The sequence below is a fragment of the Mus musculus genome, chromosome 17, assembly GCF_000001635.26.
Source record: "Mus musculus strain C57BL/6J chromosome 17, GRCm38.p6 C57BL/6J".
Lineage (NCBI taxonomy): Eukaryota > Metazoa > Chordata > Mammalia > Rodentia > Muridae > Mus > Mus musculus.
Window position 1 is genome coordinate 36,836,255 of NC_000083.6, and position 24,315 is coordinate 36,860,569.

The following is a 24,315-nucleotide window of genomic DNA, read 5'->3' on the forward strand; positions in this document are numbered from 1 at the left end:
GGGCTTTCAGGCTAGTGGGCGTGGTCGAGTCCTTGGCTGTGGAGCTGCAGGAGGCTCTCAAAGCTCCTGTAGAGGGCCTCAGTACCAGATATTGCAGGTTCTGTAGTTTTTCTCAGTTTTCAACAAATTCCCCCTTCGTAGCCCAGGCTGGTATTGAACTCTAATGCCTCGGTTTCCCTAGCGCCAGGATCTTTAAATGTTTTGCATTTATTTATTTAGCGTAGGTGGAGAGTGCATGTGCTTGTGGAGCTTAGAGGACAACCAGAATAGATGTTCTCATGTCCCATCATGTGGGGGATATGGGATTTGAAAGCCAGTCATCTGATTTGGTGGCAAGCATCTTTACCCACTGAACTATCACTGTGGTGTGGGGTGGAGTGTGGAATGTGTATGTGTGTTTACTTTGTTCTGTACAGCAGGAACAGCACCTGCCTTGTGTAAGGAAGGCTAGTTGTCAAAAATGGTTCATCCTAGCCAGGAGCTTCGAAAATGATATTTGTGATGGATCTTGGAAAAACTTGATAGACTGGTCTGATCTTAGTTAGAGGCAGGCCCTGAGGAGGAAACCCCATCTAAAACCCAGCCCTTGCAGACACCCCAGCCCACCCCTAACCGCAGGGAATCAGAAATGGGGTCTCGAAAGCTATGGGGGCTTCAGCACCCTAACCTACACGAGGCCTCGCGCGACCTCAGCAGCTGGAAGACAACCGTGACGCACTGGCCGCTTCCGATTTCACTTTCCTTTTCTCGGGCCCGGCCGCTTCACCTCTTTGGCCGCTGCCTGGGGATTTGCCCAGTGATCAGTGACGTCAAGAATCCTGAAGTTCCCATTGGAGGATGGAGTTTGGCAAGAGCCAATCCCAGGGCTGGTCCCAGAGAAATCTCGGCGGAGGGCCCGGAGCTCCCGGAGACTGCTGGGCGGGGAGACTGTGGTGCCGGCTGCTTGCTCAGGACCTACCCCGCGGAGCAGCTCCAGGGAGAGGAGTGACCCGGCCCGGAGAGCGGCGCGGGTGAGTGCGGTTTGCACTGGTGAGGAGACGCGGAGGAGCGGCCGCCGTGCGACCCGGGTGGGGACAGCGAAGGCGGCCGCGGGCCCTGGGCAGGGCTAACCAGGCCCGGGCGCGCGGGACGGCGAGCTCGCGTGAGCGCCGCGTCCCCGGCTCGCCTTTGGGCCTTTCGCCCTGAGCTCGCCGTGTTCCTTCCTCCTCAGGTCCAACCCAGACTTACTTCAGTCTCTTCCAGTCCCCAGAGCCAGAAGTGAGCGGGACCCGGATGACGTTCCACCTGGTGGCTTGGAGCCCTGCATGACCAGAAGCAGGTCTTATATTTATGTATCTGTTTATTTTTTTTTTATTTATTTATCCTCAGAGTAAACTGGTTTAGCTAGTTGTACCAAGAGCTGTGCGTTCGTTATCACTGATGATTTTACTACCTAATTAGCTTAGGAAAAGAAAGTATAAACCTGGCTGTGGACTGGTGCACGCCTTTACACCCAGTGCTTGGGAGTTAGAGGCCAGTCTGGTTTACAGACTAAATGAATTCTAGGATAACCAGGGCTACAAAGAGAGCCCCTGTCTTGACCCCCACCCCCACCCCCACCCAAAAAAAAAAAAAAGAAAAGAAAAGAAATGTATGAATTTAACTTTGGGAAGTGAATAGGAGGAGACACTTAACAATTCCCCGTACATTCCAGATTTTGACAACACAACCATTTGTGTGTGTTTCAAAGAAGGGAAGAATGACATGCGCTCGTTCATGCATGCCTGAACCCCTTGTTAGTGAGATGGATTCATGATGCCTAGAGTATTCCTCCCAAGTTAAAACAAACAAACAAACAAACCCATATTTTTCTAAAAGAAAGCTTTCATTAATGCCTTTAAAACTGCAACTTTTAAATTTGATAATGATGACGATGGTGATGACAACGACAGGGTGTCTCCATGTATCCAAAATGGTCTGAAACTGACCATGGCAGCCCAGGTTAGCCTCCTGCCTCGAGTGCTTCGATTACAGAGATTACAGGCATCTGCCCACACTTTTGAATACACTTAATTTTTTTTAGAACAGTTGTACATTTACAGAAAAAATTGAGAAAACAGTGTGTGAAGTGTCTATAACTCCCAACTGATTTCCTTTCATTGACAAATAACACATTATTATTGGCCAAAGTCCACACACTATATTTATTCACCTTTTCCTTTTCACCTTATCCCTCCATATTCTCACCCAGGTTGCTGCACTGCATTGGTTTTTAGATTTGGTTTCAGAGTTTTCAGAGACACTTATGTAATGGATACCTCAGATAATGAACACACGAGGAGAAAGGTTGATTTTGGTTCACAGGCTTAGAAGTTGCAGCATATGACCCATTGGTACCTGTTGATCTGGGCCTACCATGAGGCAGCAGGCACAGAGAGAGCAGTGCGCAGAAGAACAAAACCACTCATGTAATAGGCAGGAAGAGAGGAGAAAGAGATACATCAGCATGCCACAGCCCCCTTCTATGATGCTATCTCAGTGTCCTAAAGTGGTACACCTCGTAAGGTCTGAATTGGTTTTCAGTAGTGCTGATGCAAGGAACAAGCCTCTGTAGACCAGGCTGGCCTCGAACTCAGAAATCCGCCTGCCTCTGCCTCCTGAGTGCTGGGATTAAAGGCGTGCGCCACCACGCCCAGCAGAACAAGCCTTTTTCACGTGGACTTTTGAAGCATATTCTGATATAAACACTTGGATGTGTGTTTGTATGGTATATCTTACTATTTTTTTTTATTTATTTTTCTTATTCACTTTACATCCTGTTCACTGCCCCCTTCCAGGTCACCCCCTCCCACAGTCCTTCCCCTATCCCTCCTTCCCTTCTCCTCTGGGGTAGGCGATGACTCTGGGTGTCCCCTCCAACCCCCAACATTTTAAGTCTCTGAGAGGCCGGGTGCTTCCTCTTTCACTGAGGCCGGCAAGGCAGCCTAGCTAGAACAGATCCTACACGTGGGCTTTTGGGATAGCCCCAGCTCCAGTTGATTAGGACCCACATGAAGCTGCACATCTGCTGCTACATATGAGGGAGGAGGCCTAGGTCCAGCCCGTGTGTATGTTCTTTGGTTGGTAGTTCATACTCTGAGAGCCACTCTTAAGATTGGGTTTGTGTGTTAAAGAATACAGTTAAGTTGCCATATTCAGCACAGCTTAGTAAGGATTTCATGTCAAGATTTAGGTGCAGCCCTCCTCACCCAGCTGAGTGTTTGCTGGTTTTCTACATTGTCAAGTTTTGCATTGCAGTTTTTTCCCTTTGCATACAGTATTACTGGGAAGGAAGTCACTTTGTTCATCTAAGGAATTAGGGAGTTACGGATTTTAAATTATTCCCTGTGGGAAATGTGTCCACTTCATTAATTTGTTCATCTCTTTATATCAGTATGGACTTGCAGGTATTGATACTTGCAAGATTGGATTACAGTCCAATAGTGCTTTTGTTGTTGTTGTTGTTGTTGCTGCTGAAATCAGTGCAGCTTTGAGTATTGAAAGCTGATTGCCTCCATGTCTCTCCTCTTTTAATGATGCCTTTTGAGTAAACACTCGTGTATACGTGACCTTCCAAACTTCAGACAACTTGGCCAAACAATTTCCTTTGCTAAGAGATAAGAAAATCTGGGTCTGGGGAGTTGGCTCCATGGTTAACAGGATTTCTTGTTCTTTGAGAAGACCTAGGTTCAGTTTTCAGTACCCACATGGCTCGTAACCATCTATATATAACTCCAGGTCCAGGATATCTAACACCCTCCTCTGAACTCTGCAGGCACTGCATGCATGTGGTGAGAAAACACCTGCACCCACAAAATAAATCTAAAGACTTGAGAAGGAGGGGGGGAGGAAGAGGAAAGGAAAGGGTCTTGCCAGACGAAGTGGTGATTGCCTATACTCTCAGCACCTGAAAGGCAGAGGCAGGCAGATGTTTGTGAGTTTGAGGCCCCTTTGATATACATAGAGAGTAGCAAGCCAGCCATAGTCGCATAGTGAGACCCTGTCTCAGAGAGGAGAAAGAAGATGCAGGGGGATTGGTAAGGAAACTGAAGTACAAAGGTGGGGAATGACTTGTTAGTTGCTACAAGAGAATCACAAGCAGGACTGAGACTGCATCTGTTACTGCAGAACTCCGAAAACCTCAGGTAAAACCTTTTAAGTGAATGCTTCTGCGAGGGGGATGGGGGGGGGGGGAAATCCAGCTCCCAGGATCACAATGGAAAATACACGGGGAGACATTTGTAGCAAACAAAGGCTTAGCTTAAGATTGGCATTTAAAATGGGATAGGAGAGCCAGGGGTGTGGTGGCACATGCCTTTAATCCCAGCACTCGGGAGGCAGAGGCAGGCGGATTTCTGAGTTGAGGCCAGCCTGGTCTACAAAGTGAGTTCCAGGACAGCCAGGGCTACACAGAGAAACCCTGCCTCGAAAACACCAAAAAAAAAAAAAAAAAAAAAAAAAATGGCCAGATTGATGGAAATGGGCTATTAGAATACTGACCTTCCCCGAGTGGGTGAGGGAAGGAAATCTGTGTGGGTGTGGCAGAAAAAAATGTCTAATGCCCAGATCCTGCCACTTAGGCGGTTTATGAAGCTGGGATCTGAGGGTGCTGTGAAAATTGGGGGCAGAGAAGCCATCAGGGCTCCGAATCCGGGAGTGGTATTTTATAGTCGCGATTCCGTGATTTGGGCCAACTGCTGGAGATAAAAAAGATCACTGAGGTCTGACTCTTGTTTTAGCATTCTGAGAATACCCATCCACCAAACCAGAAAATAAAGGCAGTTATAAAGCAGTGTGAGAGTGTTATCATGGAAAGACAGAACTAACTGGGAAGGAGCAGAGATGGGGGGGCAGTTTTATCCAAGGCCAAGCTGTGTCTGAGAGAACAGAGTGTACAAGAACAAGGGGAGGAGTATGTCACATGAAGGGCCTCTCTCCCTAAATTCTTACTATGGAGTACTCAGGATTTGGGGCTGGATGCCCAGCCTTGTGTGTTTTGAAGCAAGAAAATAGCCCAGTGAGACCCACTTCAGAAATGTGATCCCTTCAGAACTCTGTAGGAGAAAGGCCACCTGTGGTGACTATTCTTGCTTGGCAACCTGACTGAATCTGGAATGAACAACCATCCAGAAATGGAGGGCACACCTGTGACAGATTTTTCTGTCTGATTTGAAGAAGGTTAATCTACTTGTAGTGCATACCTTTGAGATAGGAAGGCACACAACTTTGATCCAGGTTTTAAGTCTGGAAGACACAGACCTTTCATTTGGATCTTGAGGCAGGAAAACGTACTTTTAATGTGGGCCATACCTTCCGCTGGAAGTTTATATAAGGACATCCAACCTTGTGGGATTGAGCAACTCTGAGATCCTTGGACTTTCCATTCACAGCTAGCCATTGTTGGACTAGTTAAACTATGGCCTGTAAATCATTTCAGTAAATCCTTTGTGTGTGTTTGTGTCTGTGTGTGTGTGTATGTGTTCTGTGACACTCTAGAGAAGCCTAATACACCACCCCTCATCATATATGTAATGCTTCAATTGCTTTATATATCCTTAGTTTATGTTCCACACAGAATATTTTGCCAGTTAAATGATACATGTCACTGATTACATATCAGAGATGCTAAAGATAGAATGTCATAGGTGTCTCAACTTTGATGAAAAGTAGAAATTCCCTATTAGCTTGCTGAGATGCCTCCATCCACTATATGAATAGTCAGAATTTCCTCACCTCATGGATGGGTATTGAGTTCCCTGGCTCCATTTGTGGATATTTACTTATTTTTTAGACAGACTGCCTCACTCAACCGGTGTAAGCTACAACACTTAAATAGACCAAGCTGACCTAGAACTCAGACATCCACCTGCCTCTGCCCCTGACCCCCTACCCCCACCCCTGCCCAGTGCTGGGATTAAAGTTGTGTGCTACTGTACCATACCTTCTGTTGTGATCCCCACACCCCTTTCACGTGACATACCTGGTACCGTAGCCTGGGCTGAGATGTACATGGGGTAGGTTTACTCTGCCTCCATTTTCTGACAGACAGAATACAACCTGTTGTTAAGCATGAGGAAGCCACTGTTCATGATTTTGGAAACACTGGTTTAGCTGGGTATGCTGACGCCCACTTGGAATCCCCTCACTCAAGAGGTAGAGAAAGAAGACTAGGAGTCTGAGTCAGCTTTGACTACATACCAAGTGTGAGGCTAGCCTGGAATACATGATACCTCATTCTTCAACAAATCCCCACTACATCTGATGATCTGGTCCTTTCCTACCTGATAGCCAGTTTGTCAAAACACCACCCACACCTCCACCCACACTAATGCTTCAACAATTTCAGCCATCTTTATTCTGCTTTGGCTGCTGTTAATAATAGCAATGGCTCTATACCGCCCATTAAATATGCTGGTATGTCCGCTAAACGTTACTTTCGGTGTTGTGAACAGCTCTGTAACCCACACCTTTATTTCTTCATGATAATACAGAAGCTCCGGAAAGTCGGGACTCTAGCCTCGTGCTGAACAACAGGGTAGCCGAGGCTGTGTGAAAATCCAGGTGGCTCTCTAGGTGCGGGCTTTGATCGACTGCAGAGGGAGGTAGAAGATGAGGCTCTGTTTCCCTACTCAGAATGCTAGGAGCCACAGGAGTTGTGATGTCCCAGAACAGGCTAAAAGTCTACTGTGTCTGGAGGTTGTCCTCTGTCTGCCTGTGTTGCAAGACCTGTTTCAGTCAGTTGACTGATGGTGTTTTGTTTTGTTTTGTTTTCTGTAAATTGTGTATTTCAGCCCAGTAACTTCATCTTGGTGTCAGTCAGGTCCCCCTCCCCTTAAAAAAAAAAAAAAAAAACAGTTGACAGACAAATCCCAACCAAGCTGATGGGGCAGAAAGTTAGTTTATTGGCTCATGGAACTGACAGGTTTAAGGTAGGGCTAGCTTTGGGCACAAGATTTGAAAAAGTGCTGACAAAATAATGCTTCTCCCCCTCTCCTGATTGGCTTACGCTTAGGCCTCAGGAGATTAACCGTCTGTTCACCGGGATGATTGCTCCAGGAGCTACAAAACAAATGATGTCACCTCTTGAAAGTTCCCAAGGATCCACAAGAATTTCTCCCCTTTCCCAGCTAGGTCTCCTTGCGACTGGTTGTGACTGGTTGTGATGGACCTGTGTTTTTCCTTTAACCAAAGGGCATGGGTTATTAATATACCTAAGATGGATACTTTTGCTTCACCTTGGAACTGAGGGAGAGCTCCACCGCACGCATGGGCTCCCCAGAAACCAGAGAAAGTTAAATGAAGTCCTAGGCTCCTTAAATCACCAGTGGGCAAACTTAAGCCATTTGCTAGCGGATCAAAAAGCACAGTTATCTTTCCCATGTTTGACTGCCTTGCTCTGTGACTGGTTCTCTCTCCTGCTGTCACTTTGTCTCTTCTCGTGTTATGCACACATGCTGAGATTCTGTGTTCTATTCACCAGCTTGTCTGAGTTTGTAAAGCTGGAGGAATCAGGTGTTGGTGAGTCTGTGGAGCTGGTTGGTGGGACTGCATTACCACGGCTGCTTTGGAGACAGCTCGGCTCATTCTAGTAAAAGCAAGAGTTCACGTGCCTGTATGTGTACGTGCAGGGCCACAGGGCAGTGTTCGTAATGTCCAAACTTAACCCACAGGGCCATCAGAGTAGGAACAGCAGTGACATGAGCAAAACAAGCACAGTCACATGAGTGAAACTCACTGCCATGTTAGTCTAAAAAGAGGGGAGGGGATTTCATATTATGATCCCATGCTTCGAAATGAAAAAAAAACAGGGAGTGCAGGTGGTGGGGGTTCTACCCATTGTTTATGGATGCATACCTAGGTCTAAAACTAAAGAAAAGGAAGAGAGAAATCATCGCCATTATAATAACTAAATTCCTCCACAGCTGTCTCCTCACCTAGTTCCTGAACTTACACGGAATGAACCTGTATACTAGGACTGGATGATGGAGACACACAGTCTGCTCTCCTGTGGTCAGGAGTTGCCAGAAGGGATGGTGTTCAGCTGAGAACTCCAACAAGGAAAGGGGTTGTAATGCAGAGGAATGATAATGAGCAGGGTTTGGTTAGAGGCAGAGTTGAAGGTAGGAGTGGCAGGAAATGAGCTGGGAGATAGGACTAGGCTGTGGTTAACAGCTGGAGGCCCTTGGGGGTGGGGAAGGGGAAAAGTCTTGACTTTATTCCTGGGGTGCCAGAAAGCCATTTCTGGAGTCTTAACCAGTAACCACATTGGCACTTATACTAGGCTGGGAATGTGTGAGGAACAAAAAGGAAGATGGCTGTAGTAACTGGAGCAGTGCCAGCAGAGGAGAAAAGTTCAAGAGGAGAAGCCCTTCCAGGCTTAATAGTTCCTGATGCTAAATCTGATTGCTGCAGTCACTAGACTTGTGTCAGTGTCAAATTTCAAGGAATGTTCTTTTGTTCCCCCATTTAACCTCACTTAACCTGAAACATAGTAGGTGCTCAGTAAATCATGCTTAAACTCTCAATGGTTTCCCAGGTCTGTTGGGATGAAATTCAGAGTTCTTTATCTGGTTGAGCTGGGCCAGAGAAAACAGTACAAGGCCATGGGAGAACAGTGGGAGGGCAGGGAGTCATTTTTTTGTTACTGTTTTGAGACAGTTTTGGGTCTTGCAGTTTAACCCCAAGTTAACCTTGAGTGTGTGCCAGCCCTCTTGCCTAAGCCTCCCAAGTGCTGGGGTTATAGATGTGTGCCACCACACTTGGCTAGAATCCAAAGTGCTTGGGCGGTGGGACTACAGTCACCAGTATTCCCAAGACAGCCATACTCAGCCATAGCCATAACTAGGGCTACAATATTGGGGAATGCAATCTTTGGTAGCAAGCAAGAGTGTAGCCATTTTATATAGCTAGATCACTTGCTTTTTGCCCTGAAAATTTGTTAGAAGACTCTCTCTAAGTTTGCTAGTGATTACTGGCTGTTCTGGAAGAATTTACTAATTTTAGATTGAGAAATAGGCCTTTATCTGCACCTTATGAACAATTAGGTAGTGGTCTCATGGGACATGGAGCCTTAAGCTAAGTATTCTGGGATGGCAGAAGAATGAACTCCTGTTGGGAGGCCCAGGGGCATGTTTGAGGAGATGCGGGGGTAACTGAAAGAGCCCTGAGGGTCAGGCTGTAAACCTACCTGTCTCTCTGGGTGTTAGAGTCCAAAACTGGGGATTCATTGACTCCTAGAATATCTCTCTCTGGCTTTAGGAGTTTAAGGAAGCAGGAAGTAAAGTACTAGATATAGGGCAGAAGAAGCCACAGGAGTGGGGAGAAAATTTAGCACCTAGAGCAAAAATTGTAGCTGTTAAGAAGTGTGGGGGCAGAGCTTGAATACACAGCGGTGAGGGCAGTAGTGCAGGTGTCTGCCTCAGAGGTGTAGACCTTCACGACAACATTTCAGAGCATTTGCAGCTAACAGTGAATCTCACAGCCAAGAATCTCGCCCAGGATCCACTGTGTTGCCAGAAATGACAATGTCACCCTGCCCCCAACTGGTTTGTTGTAGGTTAGGTGTTTATGAGAGCCTCAGCTTTCTAAGGGAGAGGTGGTTTGGAGATAAAGGGAGACTCAGTGAAGAATAGAAAGTATCCCCAATTCTAAGTGTCAGGATACTGCAGGCCTCCCTGCTCCTGTGGAATTGTAGCTAGTTTCTGGATTACTGCTGGAGGACCTGAGATCTGCTGCCACCACACACACACACACACACACACACACACACACACACACACACACACCATCCCACCCCCATGCGTGACTTCAGGCGCAACATAATTAATACTCAGTCATTTCCTGTCTATTCAAAATACTATTCAGGGTAAAGGGAGTGGTGGTAAAAGGCTCTAGTTTGCTTTTCTGCTGCTGTAACATGCTGACCAAAAAGAACTTGAAGAGGAAAAAGAAAAACTTATTTCAGCTTATATTTCCAGGTCACAGCCCATCACTGAGAGATGTCAGCACAGGAATGCAAGAATTTAAACGAACATAATTTACTGGCTCACCTGCTGACTTACACTCAGCTGCACAGCCCAAGACTGCGTACCTAGTGATGGTACTGCCCACGGTGGGCAGCGCCCTCCTACCTCAACTAACAATTAAGACAGTGCCTCATGGAGATGCCCATGTCTTATTTAGGCAGTTCTCCCATTGAGGTTCCATCTTTCAGGTGACTCTAGGTTCTGTTAGAGTGCCAATAACAAGACCTGGACTGCTCACTTCTGATAAGTTCATGGCAGTGCCTGAGCCAGGAACAGAGGGTAGGATAATGGTTTTATTTTTTAGGAACTTGTGGAGATGATCGGAGAGAACAAGGTCAGATATATATGATAAGAAATATGAGATCATGGTTTGGGAAAGTACTTTTAGAATTCAGCAGAGGTACACACCTGTGATCCCAGTACTCAGGAGGCAAAGGCAGGAGGTTAGAATATTCAAGGCCAGCTTGAGCTGCTTAGTCCTGGCTCTGCCTCATCAAACAAAACACTAGCTTTGTGGAGGGCCTGACGGAGTAGGTATGGGAAAGTGGTGTGGACTGCTTTGCCCTCTCTTCCCCTCAACCCAGCTTTTTTCCTCTTAATTCCGCAAGCTTGAGCTGCTTCCATCCATAAAAAGCAAAGAGTGCTGTCTAACAAGAGTGCTTCCTGTTATCTCTTAGTAGTGAAGGCTAGAGTGCTTTCAACCAAAGCTGAAGAATACATTCCCCTTTTCTCTTGTCACCTCTGCTCAGTTTACCAAGCCATCTGTATAGATGAGCCCATCAGGGTATTGAACAGAGGAGATGGTCTCAAGCCCCATTTTACAGTGTGGGATGACTGGGGCGGAAGTTTGGGCACTTAGACTGATTCCTGGCTCTGTGTCCTACAGCATCATGGTTAATAGGACTGTCTTAGTCAGGGTTTTTTTCATTCCTGCACAAACATCATGACCAAGAAGCAAATTGGGGAGGAAAGGGTTTATTCAGCTTACATTTCCACACTGCTGTTCATCACTGAAAGAAGTCAGGACTGGAACTCAAGCAAGTCAGAAGCAGGAGCTGATGCAGAGGCCATGGAGGGATGTTACTTACTGGCTTGCTTCCCCTGGCTTGATCAGCTTGCTCTCTTATAGAACCAAGACTACCAGCCCAGAGATGGTCCCACCTACAAGGGACCTGAAACCCTTGATCGTTAATTGAGAAAATGCCTTACAGTTGGATCTCATGGAGGCATTTTCTCAACTGAAGCTCCTTTCTCTGTGATAACTCCAGCTGTGTCAAGTTGACACAAAACTAGCCAGTACAAGGACCAAATCTCAGTTTCCTCGGAAGAGTATCCCGAGTGTGAAATCACCTGATTATTGGAGTCTAGAACCTGAACTTTGAGCCTGAATTGTTCAAGCTTTTGAGTTTATACCTCTAGTCTTAAAAATAACATGTTCAAGGTGAGTCTTTGCAGCCAGGCAGTGACTGTCAAGTTACGGTGACCCAGAATCAAAAGACTCTGTACAGTTAACATTGGCTTTAGTTTTTCTAAACCCACTCATTATTTCAATACGAGTGTTAGACAAGGTTTTAAATACTCTGGTTTCAACAACTTGAGTGGTTACAGACCCTTTTAATGTATCAGAAAACCATAACCTTTGTTTCCCCAAACTTTTCTTTTTGTACAGTTTTCTGAAACCATTTCAATGTAAATTGTAGTTATGAAGATCTAACTATGGTGGCATCTGCTGCTGAAAAGAAGGTTTTCATGTAGTCTCAGTACGTGCCATTAAGATTATCTCCATTTATATTTTTCTTGATAGCCTCTGAAATGTTGTTATAACTACCTTTTAAAAACAGAATCAGAGCCAGGCGGTGGTGGCACACGCCTTTAATCCCAGCACTCGGGAGGCAGAGGCAGGCGGAGTTCTGAGTTCGAGGCTAGCCTGGTCTACAAAGTGAGTTCCAGGACAGCCAGGGCTACACAGAGAAGCACTGTCTCGAAAAACCGAAAAAAAAAAAAAGAAGGAAAAATAAAAACAGAATCAGGATAGATTTTATCTTTGGCACCTACTTATTACTGTGATTTTTTTTTTGTTTTATTCTTGAGTTCATGTGCTCTGTGTGTGTGTGTGTGCAACTTGCAGAAATTGGTTCTCTCCTTCTACCACAGGAGTTATAGTGATCTAACTCAAGTTGTCAGGCTTGGCAGCAGATGCCTTGACCCCAAGGCCATCACACTCACCCTACCTTGGGGTTTTTAAAAGACCAATTGGTCTGTGACTATGGGTGCCCCATATTCTGAATCTGTCTGATTATTTCCCCGCTCTGTGGTTTAACTTGGTGCTATTAACACATTCTCTGTGATAATATAGTGTGTGTGTGGTTTTTTTTTAATTGCCTGTTTTCCATAAACTGAAAGCTAAATCTAAAGTTTTTGTGAAGTTCAATCAAGTCAAACATTTTTGGAAAATAAACTTCATAGGTGATAGTGTTTGTTTTTATTTTATTTTTTTTATTTCTTTGTGTGTATGAGGGGGATTATTTTAAATGCCTGCACGTTTGTCTGTGTGTCACGTGTCTGAAGAGGCCAGAAGAACTGGAGTTATAGCCAGTTGTGGGCTGCTGTGTGGGTGCTAGGAATATTGAACCTGGGTTCTCTGGAAGAGCAGGCAGTGCTCTTAACTTCTGGGCCATCTCTCTAGTCTCACGTGATGGTGCTTAGCTCACATGGTTCCTCCTCGGGAGACCTGTGCCAGACTGGCTGGCTTGGTTACGTGGTCAAGGTGAACACTGGCTCTCTCCTTCCTCCAGGCACATTAGGAAATAATCCACTGTGGCATTATAGGGTCTACTCCAAACCTTTCACCTAATGGCTCTGATGTCTGTTGATGACAATTTTATTGTTACGTTGGCAGTTGCAGAAGGCTTATATTTTCTCCCCACTGCCTTGATCCCTGAGGATCTTGATGATTCTAAACAACACTGGTCAGGTGCTCTCGGAGGTGTGCCTTAGACTCTAATCCTGCTAACTCTGCTCCAGGTATTAGCCAGGGATCTTCTGTAAGCCCTGAAATGTTAGCTCTGATATATGTACATGTACATAGGAGCTTTTATTCAACTTAAATCTAAAGACCCACCGGACCCAGCGTGAGCTTGTTTAATGCAGGGGGGGGGGGGGTTGTGGTGAAGGCGTCGTACTTTATGAGAGAGGGGAATAGTAGCTGAGCTCTATCCTAAGAAATTATAAGTTCTGCCCTTAGAACTACTTGCTTCTCTCCAGCACGAAAACAAAAACAAGAAGCTGTCCTGGCTTTTAAACTTCCAGGCTATTCTGCCAGAGCTTCTGGCCCACAGGCACCCCACAGTTTCATTTCCTTTCCTATTTTCAAACTCAGCAATGTGTTAAATTGAGAACACTGGGTTTTCCTTAAGAGCAAACCAAGAGGTTAGATCAGACACCCTTCAACACTTCTTCCGACATTCCGGGGACTTGTTACTTCTTCATTTGCCAGTTCAATTTCATTCCAAGTTGGTATATGTGCTTTTTATTATTATTATTGTTCATTACATCTTTTGAAAAGTCACACATGTCTAAACCAAGGGTGTTTTTGGTTCATATTCTCAGCAGTATAACTCCTCGCCTGCAGAGCACTTTTATATATTTCCATATCAGATCTTTTAAGGAATCAGCATTGTATGTCTTTTCCTTGTGGTATATATATATAGGCTGCAGTTTTATGTCTATGTATTTCCTATCACCATTAGCAGAGTCCACTAAGCTCCGCTGATGGACTCCCATGGTAACTGTCAGTGATAGTGTTACTGTTCCAGCATTACAAAATGCTGCATGGTTACCTTCCTCCGTGCCCATAGCACAGCCACCTCCCTGCCCAGTGTAGGCATTGTGTACCTTAGGAGGTGGGGCAGGACCCTGCATTCTTGATACTGCTTTCAGTTTCAGGTCTTGGATCTCAACCAGTGGTTGAGGAGCCAGGGCTTTGGGTTCTCTCCTGGATTGCTTTCTATGAACCAGGCCTATGCCTAGTGTTTCTAACAGAACTCTTTTAGAAGAATTCTGTTTAGAAGCCCCTGTAGGCTTCTCTCTTTCTCCCATTTTATGGATGGATAAGCTGAGACTCAGAGTACTCAAGTGAGCTTTCTGTCGTCACAGGGGCAGGAAGAGGGCCAGAGCTGCAAAGATTGATAGGAACACCTTTTTCTCAGCTAAGCTGTGTACCTAGAAGGGCCATACCTGCATAGCCCGGGACAGCCACAGAGGAATCTTCCCTTCCTGGCGTCCCTTGTGGTCTTAGCTTGAGCAATCCACAGGGGTATCACTCTTCCTCCTATTGCTGAGTCTGCTCTTGATTTCAGGTCTAAGGAACAGAGACCCCCAACCTAAGGGTGCAATGGCAGTGTCAGCCCCCTTGAGGAGCCTGGAGGAAGAGGTGACCTGCTCCATCTGCCTGGATTACCTGAGGGACCCGGTGACCATCGACTGTGGCCATGTCTTCTGTCGCAGCTGCACAAGTGATATCCGCCCCATATCGGGGAACCGGCCTGTCTGCCCGCTCTGCAAGAAGCCCTTTAAGAAGGAGAACATCCGACCCGTGTGGCAGCTAGCAAGTCTGGTGGAGAACATTGAACGGCTGAAGGTGGACAATGGCAGACAGCCAGGAGAGCTCGCCCGCGAGCCACAGGACATGAAGTTGTGTGAGCGGCACCAGGAGAAGCTACACTACTACTGTGAAGATGATGGCAAACTGTTGTGTGTGATGTGCAGGGAGTCCCGGGAGCACCGCCCCCACACTGCAGTCCTGGTGGAGAAAGCCGCCCTGCCTCACAGAGTAAGTCCTCCCAGGGCCTGCGAGGGAAGGTTCTGTCTGGTGTCCCTCCTGCCCCAGCTCAGGACACTCATCTCTCTCCGCTGCTTATCTTTCCTTAGGAGAAAATTCTGAACCACTTGAACACCCTAAGGAGAGACAGAGACAAAATCCAGGGCTTTCAAGCCAAGGGAGAAGCTGATATTCTGGCTGCACTGGTACGTGGGAATCCAAGCTGAGCGTTGCTCACGCGTTGGAGGGAGGGGCTGGCCAGGTGGGAAGTGTTTCTAGGAGTACTTTGGAAGCATGGTTGTTAGGTTGGCTTTAGGCCAACTGGGGATTAATTAACCAAGGAGATGGTGTAGGTTGGCCTGCCCTGTCCTTTTGGGCCTGCTATATGTCTCAAACTTTGGGTCTGATTTCTCATCTGATAGGCAGGTTGTCTGGCAGCAGTGGCTATTCTGTGAGGGGACTGAGGAACCTGACTCTGGGCTCTCTGAAAGTGAGGGAAGGTGTGATTTCCTGTGTAGAGGGCAGCAGGGGGTGTTTGGGAGGGGGTGCTGGCTTCAGGGTAAGAGGAAAAGGACAAGGAAGGGGGCCTGAGCAGCTCTGAGCAGGCTCTGATTGAGGCTGCCTAGTGAGACTCGGGCCCACTATTCGAAGTAAAGAAGATTGGTGGCACATTGTGTACTTTTGATTAGATAGGTCAGGAGGGACGGCTGATAAGGGAAGTCCAGTTCTGGGGGAGTGTGTGTGTGTGTGTTGGGAAAATGGGCAGTGGAGAGATTCTGGGGTCACGCCTGGCAGTGTCTAGCCAGGTTGTGAAAGATAAAGCTAGAGAGAGCTCAGGTCCACAAAGTACCTCTAGATCCTGGTGTACACGGGCACCCTCACTTACCTAGAGGGATTGGGGACTCAGGCAGTTCCAGCTTACAGGACAGGATGTGTTCCCTGAGTACACACATTCCAGCCTCACCAAAGAAGCAGAGTGGAGTCCCACTTGGGTACACAGAGTAATGGGGGTATTGAAGAGGGGCTGACTGAGTGCTCGTATTATCATTGAGAAGGGTGACATTATGTTAGTAATGGGATACACAGGCTCCCTTTCTTTGTCCCAAGACTTACTGGTCACCTAGAACGAATAGTGACAGAGCAGTCAGGCCGAGTCAGCTTTGAGGACAGTGAAGGGAATAGACTCTGACAAGTCTCAAGGAGAAGAGGGTGAAGCAGGAGCATCCCAGTGCCAACTCCTACCGAAGGTCTAGGATTCACAAGCCAGAGTCCCCAGAGGATCGAGCGGGTATCAATCACAGTTCCTAGAGGTATCACAGACAAGCACCCTGTCCCCTACCTTACAGACAAAGCTGCAGGAGCAGAGGCAGTACATTGTGGCGGAATTTAAGCAGGGCCACCAGTTTCTAAAGAAGCGGGAGCAGCACCTGCTAGACCAGCTGGCCACCTTGGAGCAGCTCCTCACCGAGGGCAGGGAGAAGTTCAAGACCCGGGGCGTCAGTGAGCTTGACCGGTTGACTCTGGTCATCTCCGAGCTGGAGGGCAAGGCACGACAGCCAGCTGCAGAGCTGATGCAGGTGAGAGTCGTCTTGGCCCAAGTGGGAGACAGGTACCACTGTTATATGGCCTTTGAAGAAATTCTTCCTCCCAGGCTCTCAGTTTAACTGTGTAAAATATGGGTATGTGGGTCTTACCCTCCTTGTTTATCCCAGAGTCCACATGAGCTTAGACATTGACATGGCATGGCTTTAGAACAATAATCATCATCTACAGAAAGCATCTAGAAATGATTAAAGGGCCGTAGAACTGAAGGTCTTTGTTGCTGTCCTTCCTCGGCATGAGACCTCCATTGAGCCCTCTAGGTAACAAGGCAGATATTTGTTGTTTTTGAGACAGGCTTACTGTGCCATCCCATCTGTCCTCAGATTAAAGGCATTCCTGTCTCAACCTTCTGAGTGCTGGGGTTCTAGGTGTGCACCCCCACGCCCGACTAAGGCAGGCCGCTTATTTGATAGGTGCCTTATATGGTTCTAGAGATGGGCTGAGCTGTGGCTGTCAGGATCCAAGGTGCATGGGAGGCAAGTGAAGATAGATAGATGAGAGGTTTCCTCTGGACCATAGAGCATCATCAACCTGGAGAACGGTGACCGGGGGGTACCTCAGGACACAAAGCGAGAGCAGGCTGTTCCGTTCCACTGACAAGCCTCTTCACCCTTAGCATTCTACCCAAAAGGGGAGGGCCGGACCTTCCCTCCATATAAACCAGGAGAAGGGTCATATGCTGGTTTCCTCTGACCCCCCCCTGGTTTGACGTCAGAAATGAACCTTTCTGCCATCAGAAGACACACAAAGGTCTCTAGGGGTTCCAGACCAGTGGCAGGGCACAGTGATAGCCAGGAGAGAAGAGATGTCTGTGCGAGTCCCAAGCACAGGCTGCATCATCAGGAGGCCTCTCTTTGCAGCAGAGTGAGCCACGTGTAAGAGGCACCCTGGGGCAGATTAGAACTCAAAGCTGGTATCTAACCCCCCAGGCTTTGGACTTTTCTCTCTTGTCCAATGTCCCTCAGGGGCTCCCTCCTTAGCTCCAGGCATTGCCTCTTCTCTAGATTTTTTTTTTATCAGCCTCTGGGTCACTTGTCTCCTCTCCCTCACCCCGTTTCTTTCTTCCCCTTCAAGGGGCGCATCAGACTTTCCCAGCAGCCAGCCCTTCCACATGTGCATGTGAGTTGTGAGTGGAGCAGCTGAGAGTGCTAGGGTTTGTCAGCAGTGTGTCTGTCCCCTGATCAACCCTGGGAGTAGCTACTATACAGAGGCCCCTGTCTGTGCCTGAGAGCTCTGCCTCGGAAGCTGCCATGATGAGGAGTGCTGAGGAGAGAGATCCACTTAAAACCACTACCCAGAATGCTGGCGTCAGCAGATTTTGTCTGTATTCAGGTTTCCCTGGAGCAAAGCGCCGGAAGCTTCTGGAATAGTCCTTAACAGCCATGGTTTGACAATTGTGCTTGTTTTCCAAATTGTACCTCTCTGCGAAGCCAGCCTGCCCTCTGCCCCAACCCCCTCCACCCTACTGACTAATGTAGTGCCCATCACTTACTAACATGCTGTGGTGATAGTAATCATTTTCATATTGATTTTTTTTTACTCTCTTGTCTGCTTCCCTCTGCTAGGATGTCTGCACTACACAGGTAGGGGTTTTTCTTCTTTTTTATTGCTACCTCTAGCTTCTAGACCAGTCCCTGCCTGGCACAAGGAATCACTAAGCAAAGGTTTGTGGAATGAGTGAAAAGAAGCAGCAAATCGGTCAACACAGAACTGTGGAGGTTTCAGTCTCTCCAAAGAATCCTCTCACAAGATATGCCCGTCCTCTCTGACCTGGGCACTTGTCTTCCTTTCATGTAGACAGCACCACTGTCTTCCTTCTGCACAAGGGGTTTTTTTCTCCGTGATCCTTGCTGCAAAGCAGTCATGGGATGCTCGGGTTCTCTCTTGTGCTCCTTGTTGCCATTTCCATACCCCAGGTCGACGAGCGACCTCCAGGATGACCTTCCTCCCTGTTCCTATTGCCTCCTGCCACCATTCCCCAAGGAGCAGCCCGGTGGGTGACTGGGTTGCAACTAGTTGCAGCTTAGAGCTTAGTAGTCCATACAGAGCAGAAGTTCCTTTCTGTCTCTGCAGCAGGTCAGAGGTGAGGATCTCGAGGTCATCCAGGAGCTGGCTTGTTTCTAGCTGGCTGTCTAGTCTTGGGAAAATTGTTCTCTTCCGTGCACTTTGAGTTGGGCTCATCGCTGTATTCAAACGTCAGCCAATGAGAAGAAAGGAACTAGAAAGCATTTTTTTTTTTTTTAAAGAACAAGACTGAGAAGTCTTGGGTTTGGTTGGTTGGTTGGTTGGTTGGTTGGTTTGTTTGTTTTTTCCTTCCTGCATCCCATTGTAATTTGGTCACGTGACCAGACTTGTAGGGAATGTGGGAAATGTGATTTCTTGACTAGTTGCATGTCAGACTAGAGCTTAGGTAGTTTAGTATAAAGAAGGGGAAGCCGGGCATGGTGGTGTACGCCTTTAATCCCAGCACTTGGGAGGCAGAGGCAGGCGGATTTCTGAGTTCAAGGCCAGCCTGGTCTACAGAGTGAGTTCCAGGACAGCCAGGGCTATACAGAGAAATCCTGTCTCGAAAAAACAAAAAAAAGGGGGGGGGGAGTTGCCCTTTGATCTTCACATACATTATGTTATACCACACATATGCACACACAAATGTTTAAAAAGTGGGGAGTAAGGGTGGGTACGGGGAATACTTGCTTTTTATTCCACTGTGTGTGGATTACAAATCACCGTTACCCTGTCCTGCCTGGTATAAGCTGGCCCTGACTCATCTCTAAGCCCTTCCCCAGTTCTTACCCATCTATACCAGCTAGGGCTTTCTCATTCTTCAAACCTGAACTTAAGTGTTTCCTTGGACATTAAGTGTCACCTCTGGTCATTTCTGACCTTATATTAATTATGTTGTTTATTTTATATGTATGGATGTTTCTACCTGAATGTATGTCCGTACACCACTTGCATGCTGGTGCCTTTGGAAGCCAGAAGGTGGCACTGGGTTTCCTGGAACCGGAGTTATAGATAGATGGTAGTGAGCTGCCATGTGGATGCCTGTAATCAAACCTAGGTCCTCTGGAAGAGCAGCCAGTGCTCTTAACCACTGAGCCATCTCTCTAGCCCGTTGTTTTTTATTTTATTTAATGTTCCACTAGACTGTCAGTTCTCTAAGGGAGGGAGCCATGAGTGCTTTGTTTGTTTTTGTGTGCCTGTCTGTTACATGGTACTAATTGTGTAGACTCAGTGTGTACCTGCCTCTTATATGGTACTGACTGTGTAGACTGTATGTGCCTGCCTGTTATATAGTCTTGACCACAGATGCAGTGTGTGCCTGCCTGTTAATATGGTACTAACTGTGTAGGCTGTGTGTACCTGCCTATTAATACGGTACTAACTGTAGACACTGTGTGTGCCTGCCTGTTGCATGGTACTGACTGTGTAGATGCAGTTTTACTTAATTCACTTTGGTGCCTCTGTTTTCTTCCCTTGCAGGACACCAAGGACTTCGCCAACAAGTAAGAGTTCACTTGCTCGTCTTCATCATTCTTCTTCCCTCCCACTTGTATGGCTATGGTCCACGTAGTAGTAGGAGTGTAGGGTGCCAACTGCACAGCAGCCCTTGCTTCATCCCATGGCTTTCAAGAAAGAGGTCAATCTTTGATGATTAGATATTGTTGTCTCCCAACACGATCTCCAGAGTCCAACTGGGCTCACAGCCTTCACCTGAGCACAGCAAGAGAGTAAAAGCCTGACTTGGCAGAGAGTCCGCTCACTTGTGAAATCTTCTGGCAGTCTTATATCCTGGTTCACATAGTGCCTTTGCCAGTTTTTCTTTCCTTGATTAGGGATAATGAGACCTTCCCTGCTTGCCTTGTAATTGTCATGAACACTGGCAGAAAAGCAAGAAGAGCCAAGTGACAGGTGTTTGTGTCTATCACTCTTTCAGGTACCCACGGAAGAAGTTCTGGATTGGGAAAGCCATCCCTCACATGGTTAAAAGAAAGGCAGGAGAATTCTCAGATAAACTTCTTTCTCTGCAGCGAGGCCTGAGGCAGTTCCAGGGTAAGCATTGGGAAAAGCACCAGATCGGGGGTCAGGCTCGGCCACACTGGGAGGTTTCCTGGCTTCTCCCCACCTTATTCTCCCATCTCAGCCTTCCAAGGAGCTCTGGCTTCTGTATCTTTTATCCTTGGGATCTCCAGTAGAGCCCTGTTCCAAGTAAGAAATGAGTTCTCTGGGTCTACAAGTCATTTCTATCGTTTTCATTTTTCCTCCATAGGCAAGCTGCTGAGAGACTTGGAGTATAAGACAGGTACGTGAACAGAAGGTTGTTCCCATTTTACCCTGTGGAATCCTCACTGGAACTGCCCATAGGCGGCCCCACCCCCTTACATTATTTCAGATCAGTCTCCCGTGTAGTCTGCAGTACTGCTGAGCCTTTGAGGTCACAGGTCACACACCATAAGGTGCTTCTTATGAGACCTTATGAGAGCAAACAGCAGTGGCAGCCCGAGGCCAGAGATCATCTATGCTGTGTGTACCAAGTACCTCAGGGACACAGTTCACAGAGACCATGATATAAAGAGTGCTCGGGAATATATAGAACTGCGCAGTGAGGCAGATACTATGGAGACTAGTCACTCCTTCCCAGCCCACCACTGACACTGTTACTTCCTCCCTTGTCCAATAGTAAGCGTCACCCTGGACCCACAGTCGGCCAGTGGATACCTACATCTTTCAGAGGACTGGAAGTGTGTGACCTATACTGGCCAATACCAGAGTGACTGTCTGCTCCCCCAGCAGTTTGACTGTGAGCCAGGAGTGTTGGGCAGCAAGGGCTTCACATGGGGAAAGGTATACTGGGAAGTAGAGTTGGAGAGAGAAGGCTGGTCAGAGGATGAAGAAGAGGGGGAGGAGGAAGAAGAAGGGGAAGAAGAGGAAGAAGACGAGGAGGTTGGCTATGGGGACGGATACGAAGACTGGGAAACAGATGAAGAAGACGAATCACTGGGGGAAGAGGAAGAGGAGGAAGAGGAAGAAGAAGAAGAAGTTCAGGAAAGCTGCATGGTGGGAGTGGCCAAAGACTCTGTGAAGAGGAAAGGGGACCTCTCCCTGCGACCAGAAGATGGTGTGTGGGCCCTTCGGCTCTCCCCCTCAGGTATCTGGGCCAACACGAGCCCAGAGGCCCAGCTGTTCCCGGTGCTGCGGCCCCGGAGAGTGGGCATCGCCCTGGATTATGAAGGTGGCACTGTGACATTCACCAATGCAGAGTCCCAGGAACTCATCTATACCTTCACGACCACCTTCACCCGGCGCCTGGTTCCCTTCCTGTGGCTCAAGTGGCCAGGAGCACGCCTTCTGCTGAGACCCTGAACTCCAGAACCCGCCTGGGTCACCCTACAGAAACTTTACTTCTCTGAGAGTCCAGGACTCTGAGATGAAGAAAGATTACCTGGATCCCACACCCATGGAAACTTCCCTTCTCTGGGATCCCAAAACTATAATGGAGGAAGGTTCCTGGCCAGAGCACTAGGAGGAGGAGAGAGAGGGACATCACATCCATTGCCACCCATCTCCCCACTGCCACGGCCAAAGTCTCTCAACACTGTCACCCTATCCATATATCTTACTCAGCTTCTCATTTCCTCTGAGGTTTCCTGCTCTGAAGACCAAATGACTCCCTCTTTCCTGAACACACCCATTTGTCTTGTCCCTGTGTTCTTTGTTGAGCAGGGCCTTGGCAGCAGCATTTTCTGGTTCAGTTGTTAGCCAGTGCCCACAGGTAGACTTTCCATCACATCTGAAGCTGTTTTTGCTGTCCTCGAAGTTGAGGTACCCCGTGCCCAAAACCACTCTGTTGCCTACCTTTCCTGGTGTCTTAAATCACTTTTCCTTACCCCACAAGAGTTAAATATGCAAAGATGCAAGAATGGATGTAGTCATGACCCACAGAAGTTTCCAAGGCCGTGTAAGTTTGTGTCCTGGAGTGCTGGTAGAATCATCTCCTAGCGTGAGTACCAAAGTTTCTAGCCTCAAACCCAGACCTGAGTAGGTAGGACTCCCCAGGGACATCTGTGTTTCAGAAAGCATCTAGGTACTATGACTCAGATAGTGACTGTGATCAATAAATTACCTCTGCAGAGCAGTCCTTGTGAAGGAAGTTTTTAAAACAACCCGAACATCTTGCTCTTGACCAGGAGGTCAAGACCTCGTTGCTGACACTATGGAGTGTCCAGATTCACTTTCCTAGGAGATGGACTGGGGAAGGGGAGAGAGGGCCATGAGGAATCTAGAGAGCCTCTGTCCTAGGTCTTACTATGGAGAAAGGGCCTGCAGTATCGCCCTGCTGACCCAGCTGGTGCCCATAGTTGAACATGAGTCCCTGCTTAGCCAAAATGATGCCCCCCTTTTTATCCTTAAACATTCCAGATTTCTTCTGCCCGTGCAAGTGTTAGCTCCTCTTGGCTCTTGAACAGACTGTTCCCAGACACTGGATCTTGGTGGCCTCGGAGTCACCACAGCGTCTCGAGACTGAACACTTCGTATGCATCACATGCTGCCTGAGTCACTAGTACCTACACAGTGGCTCCCTCACCACTCTTTGTTCTAGAGTTAATCATCTTCATTTCCTGTGTCTTTATTACTAAATAAACTACACATTTTTCTCAGTGGTCAGAAATTTCAAGACAGTCATCTGGTGCTGTCTCTTATTTTTATCTTGATGCCTACTGGAGTGAACTTGAACCTGAGCCATTGATTGGTCTCTCTGTAGACAGCTTTTAAATCCCCTTTTGGCATTAAACTGGGGGTTCTGGATCTTTTCCCTCTGAGGCCTGTAGCCCCGCTAGCCTAACTCTCACGTAGCTGTAGATGACCTTAAGCTTCCTGTCTCAACCTTCTAAGGTCTGGGATTTCAGGTAGGTGCCACTATGCCTGTTTTTTTGTTTTTATGGTTTTGGGGTTTTGGTTTTGTTATGTTTTGTTTTTCAAGACAGGGTTTCTCTGTGTAGCCCTGGGTGTCCTGGAACTCACTCTGTAGACAAGGCTGGCCTCGAACTCAGAGATCTGCCTGCCTCTGCCTGGTTTATACAGTGCTGGAGACTGAACCCAGGGTTTCTCACATCCTAGGCAAGCACTCCCCCGGGTGGCATCCCAAGCCCTGGTCCTATTTCTGGACCCCGTGTCTCCTCTCCTAACTTAACTGTGGTTTTGTCACACATTTAATAACTTCTGAGGTGAGTTTGGAAGTTGAATTTTTAAAGCCTTCAGTATCTGGAAATGTTTATCTCTCATACACTTAAGGGATTCTTCAAAATTGTGTTTCCTTCAGAATGTCAGAATTGTTCTACTGCCTTAAGGTCCTGATTTTCAGAATTCCCTTGGGGCTCTCTGCCTCATGATAGTTCTCAGTGGCCTGTTTCTGTTTTACAGATGGGTTTGGGAGCCTTACCTGTATCCCTACTCCTTGCACTAGCACATATGAAGCACATACATACATACATACATACATACATACAATTAAAGGACTGGACAAGATCTCACTATGTAAACATGGCTGGCCTCAGACTCACTGGGTGGGATTTAAAGGCTTATACTGTCACACCTAAGAGGGGTAAAAACTTTAAGATACCTGGGGCAACCTAGAAAAAGGTTTGTGTAGGCTCATGGTTCTGAAGGTGCAGTCCATCGTCATCGGTCTCTATGCTTTTAGCTTCTGTCATGGTAACCTATCCTGGCAGGTATGCTTGACAGAGCACAGTCACACATACCATCAGCCAGGAGACAGAATGAACCAGGCTCCCACAGTCCCCTTCCAGAGCATATGCTAGAGACCCAAAGACTCCACCTTCTAGTCATTTC

General features: G+C 47.3%; 1 protein-coding gene and 1 non-coding gene across 6 annotated transcripts; one reads left to right on the forward strand and one right to left on the reverse strand.

The window, feature by feature from the left end:
* Positions 1–868: 868 nt before the first annotated feature.
* Positions 869–23,144, forward strand: Trim26 (tripartite motif-containing 26). 5 transcript variants are annotated; one of them, NM_001286726.1, is made up of 10 exons: positions 892–1,029; positions 1,211–1,318; positions 14,402–14,874; positions 14,973–15,068; positions 16,209–16,439; positions 18,030–18,047; positions 19,948–19,970; positions 20,402–20,517; positions 20,735–20,767; positions 21,146–23,144. In NM_001286726.1, exons 3-10 carry the CDS (start codon positions 14,437–14,439, stop codon positions 21,826–21,828), a joined length of 1,638 nt encoding a protein of 545 aa, NP_001273655.1. In that variant the 5' UTR covers positions 892–1,029; positions 1,211–1,318; positions 14,402–14,436; the 3' UTR covers positions 21,829–23,144. The 5 variants fall into 5 exon arrangements, with proteins under 5 accessions (XP_006524277.1, XP_006524276.1, NP_001273655.1 ...); NM_001025599.3 differs by having other exon boundaries at positions 892–1,010; NM_001286727.1 differs by having other exon boundaries at positions 892–1,010; positions 1,243–1,318.
* Gm25973 lies at positions 5,975–6,098 on the reverse strand. The gene has a single exon (XR_003952436.1). It is a non-coding gene; the product is annotated as a small nucleolar RNA SNORA51 (small nucleolar RNA).
* Positions 23,145–24,315: the final 1,171 nt, after the last annotated feature.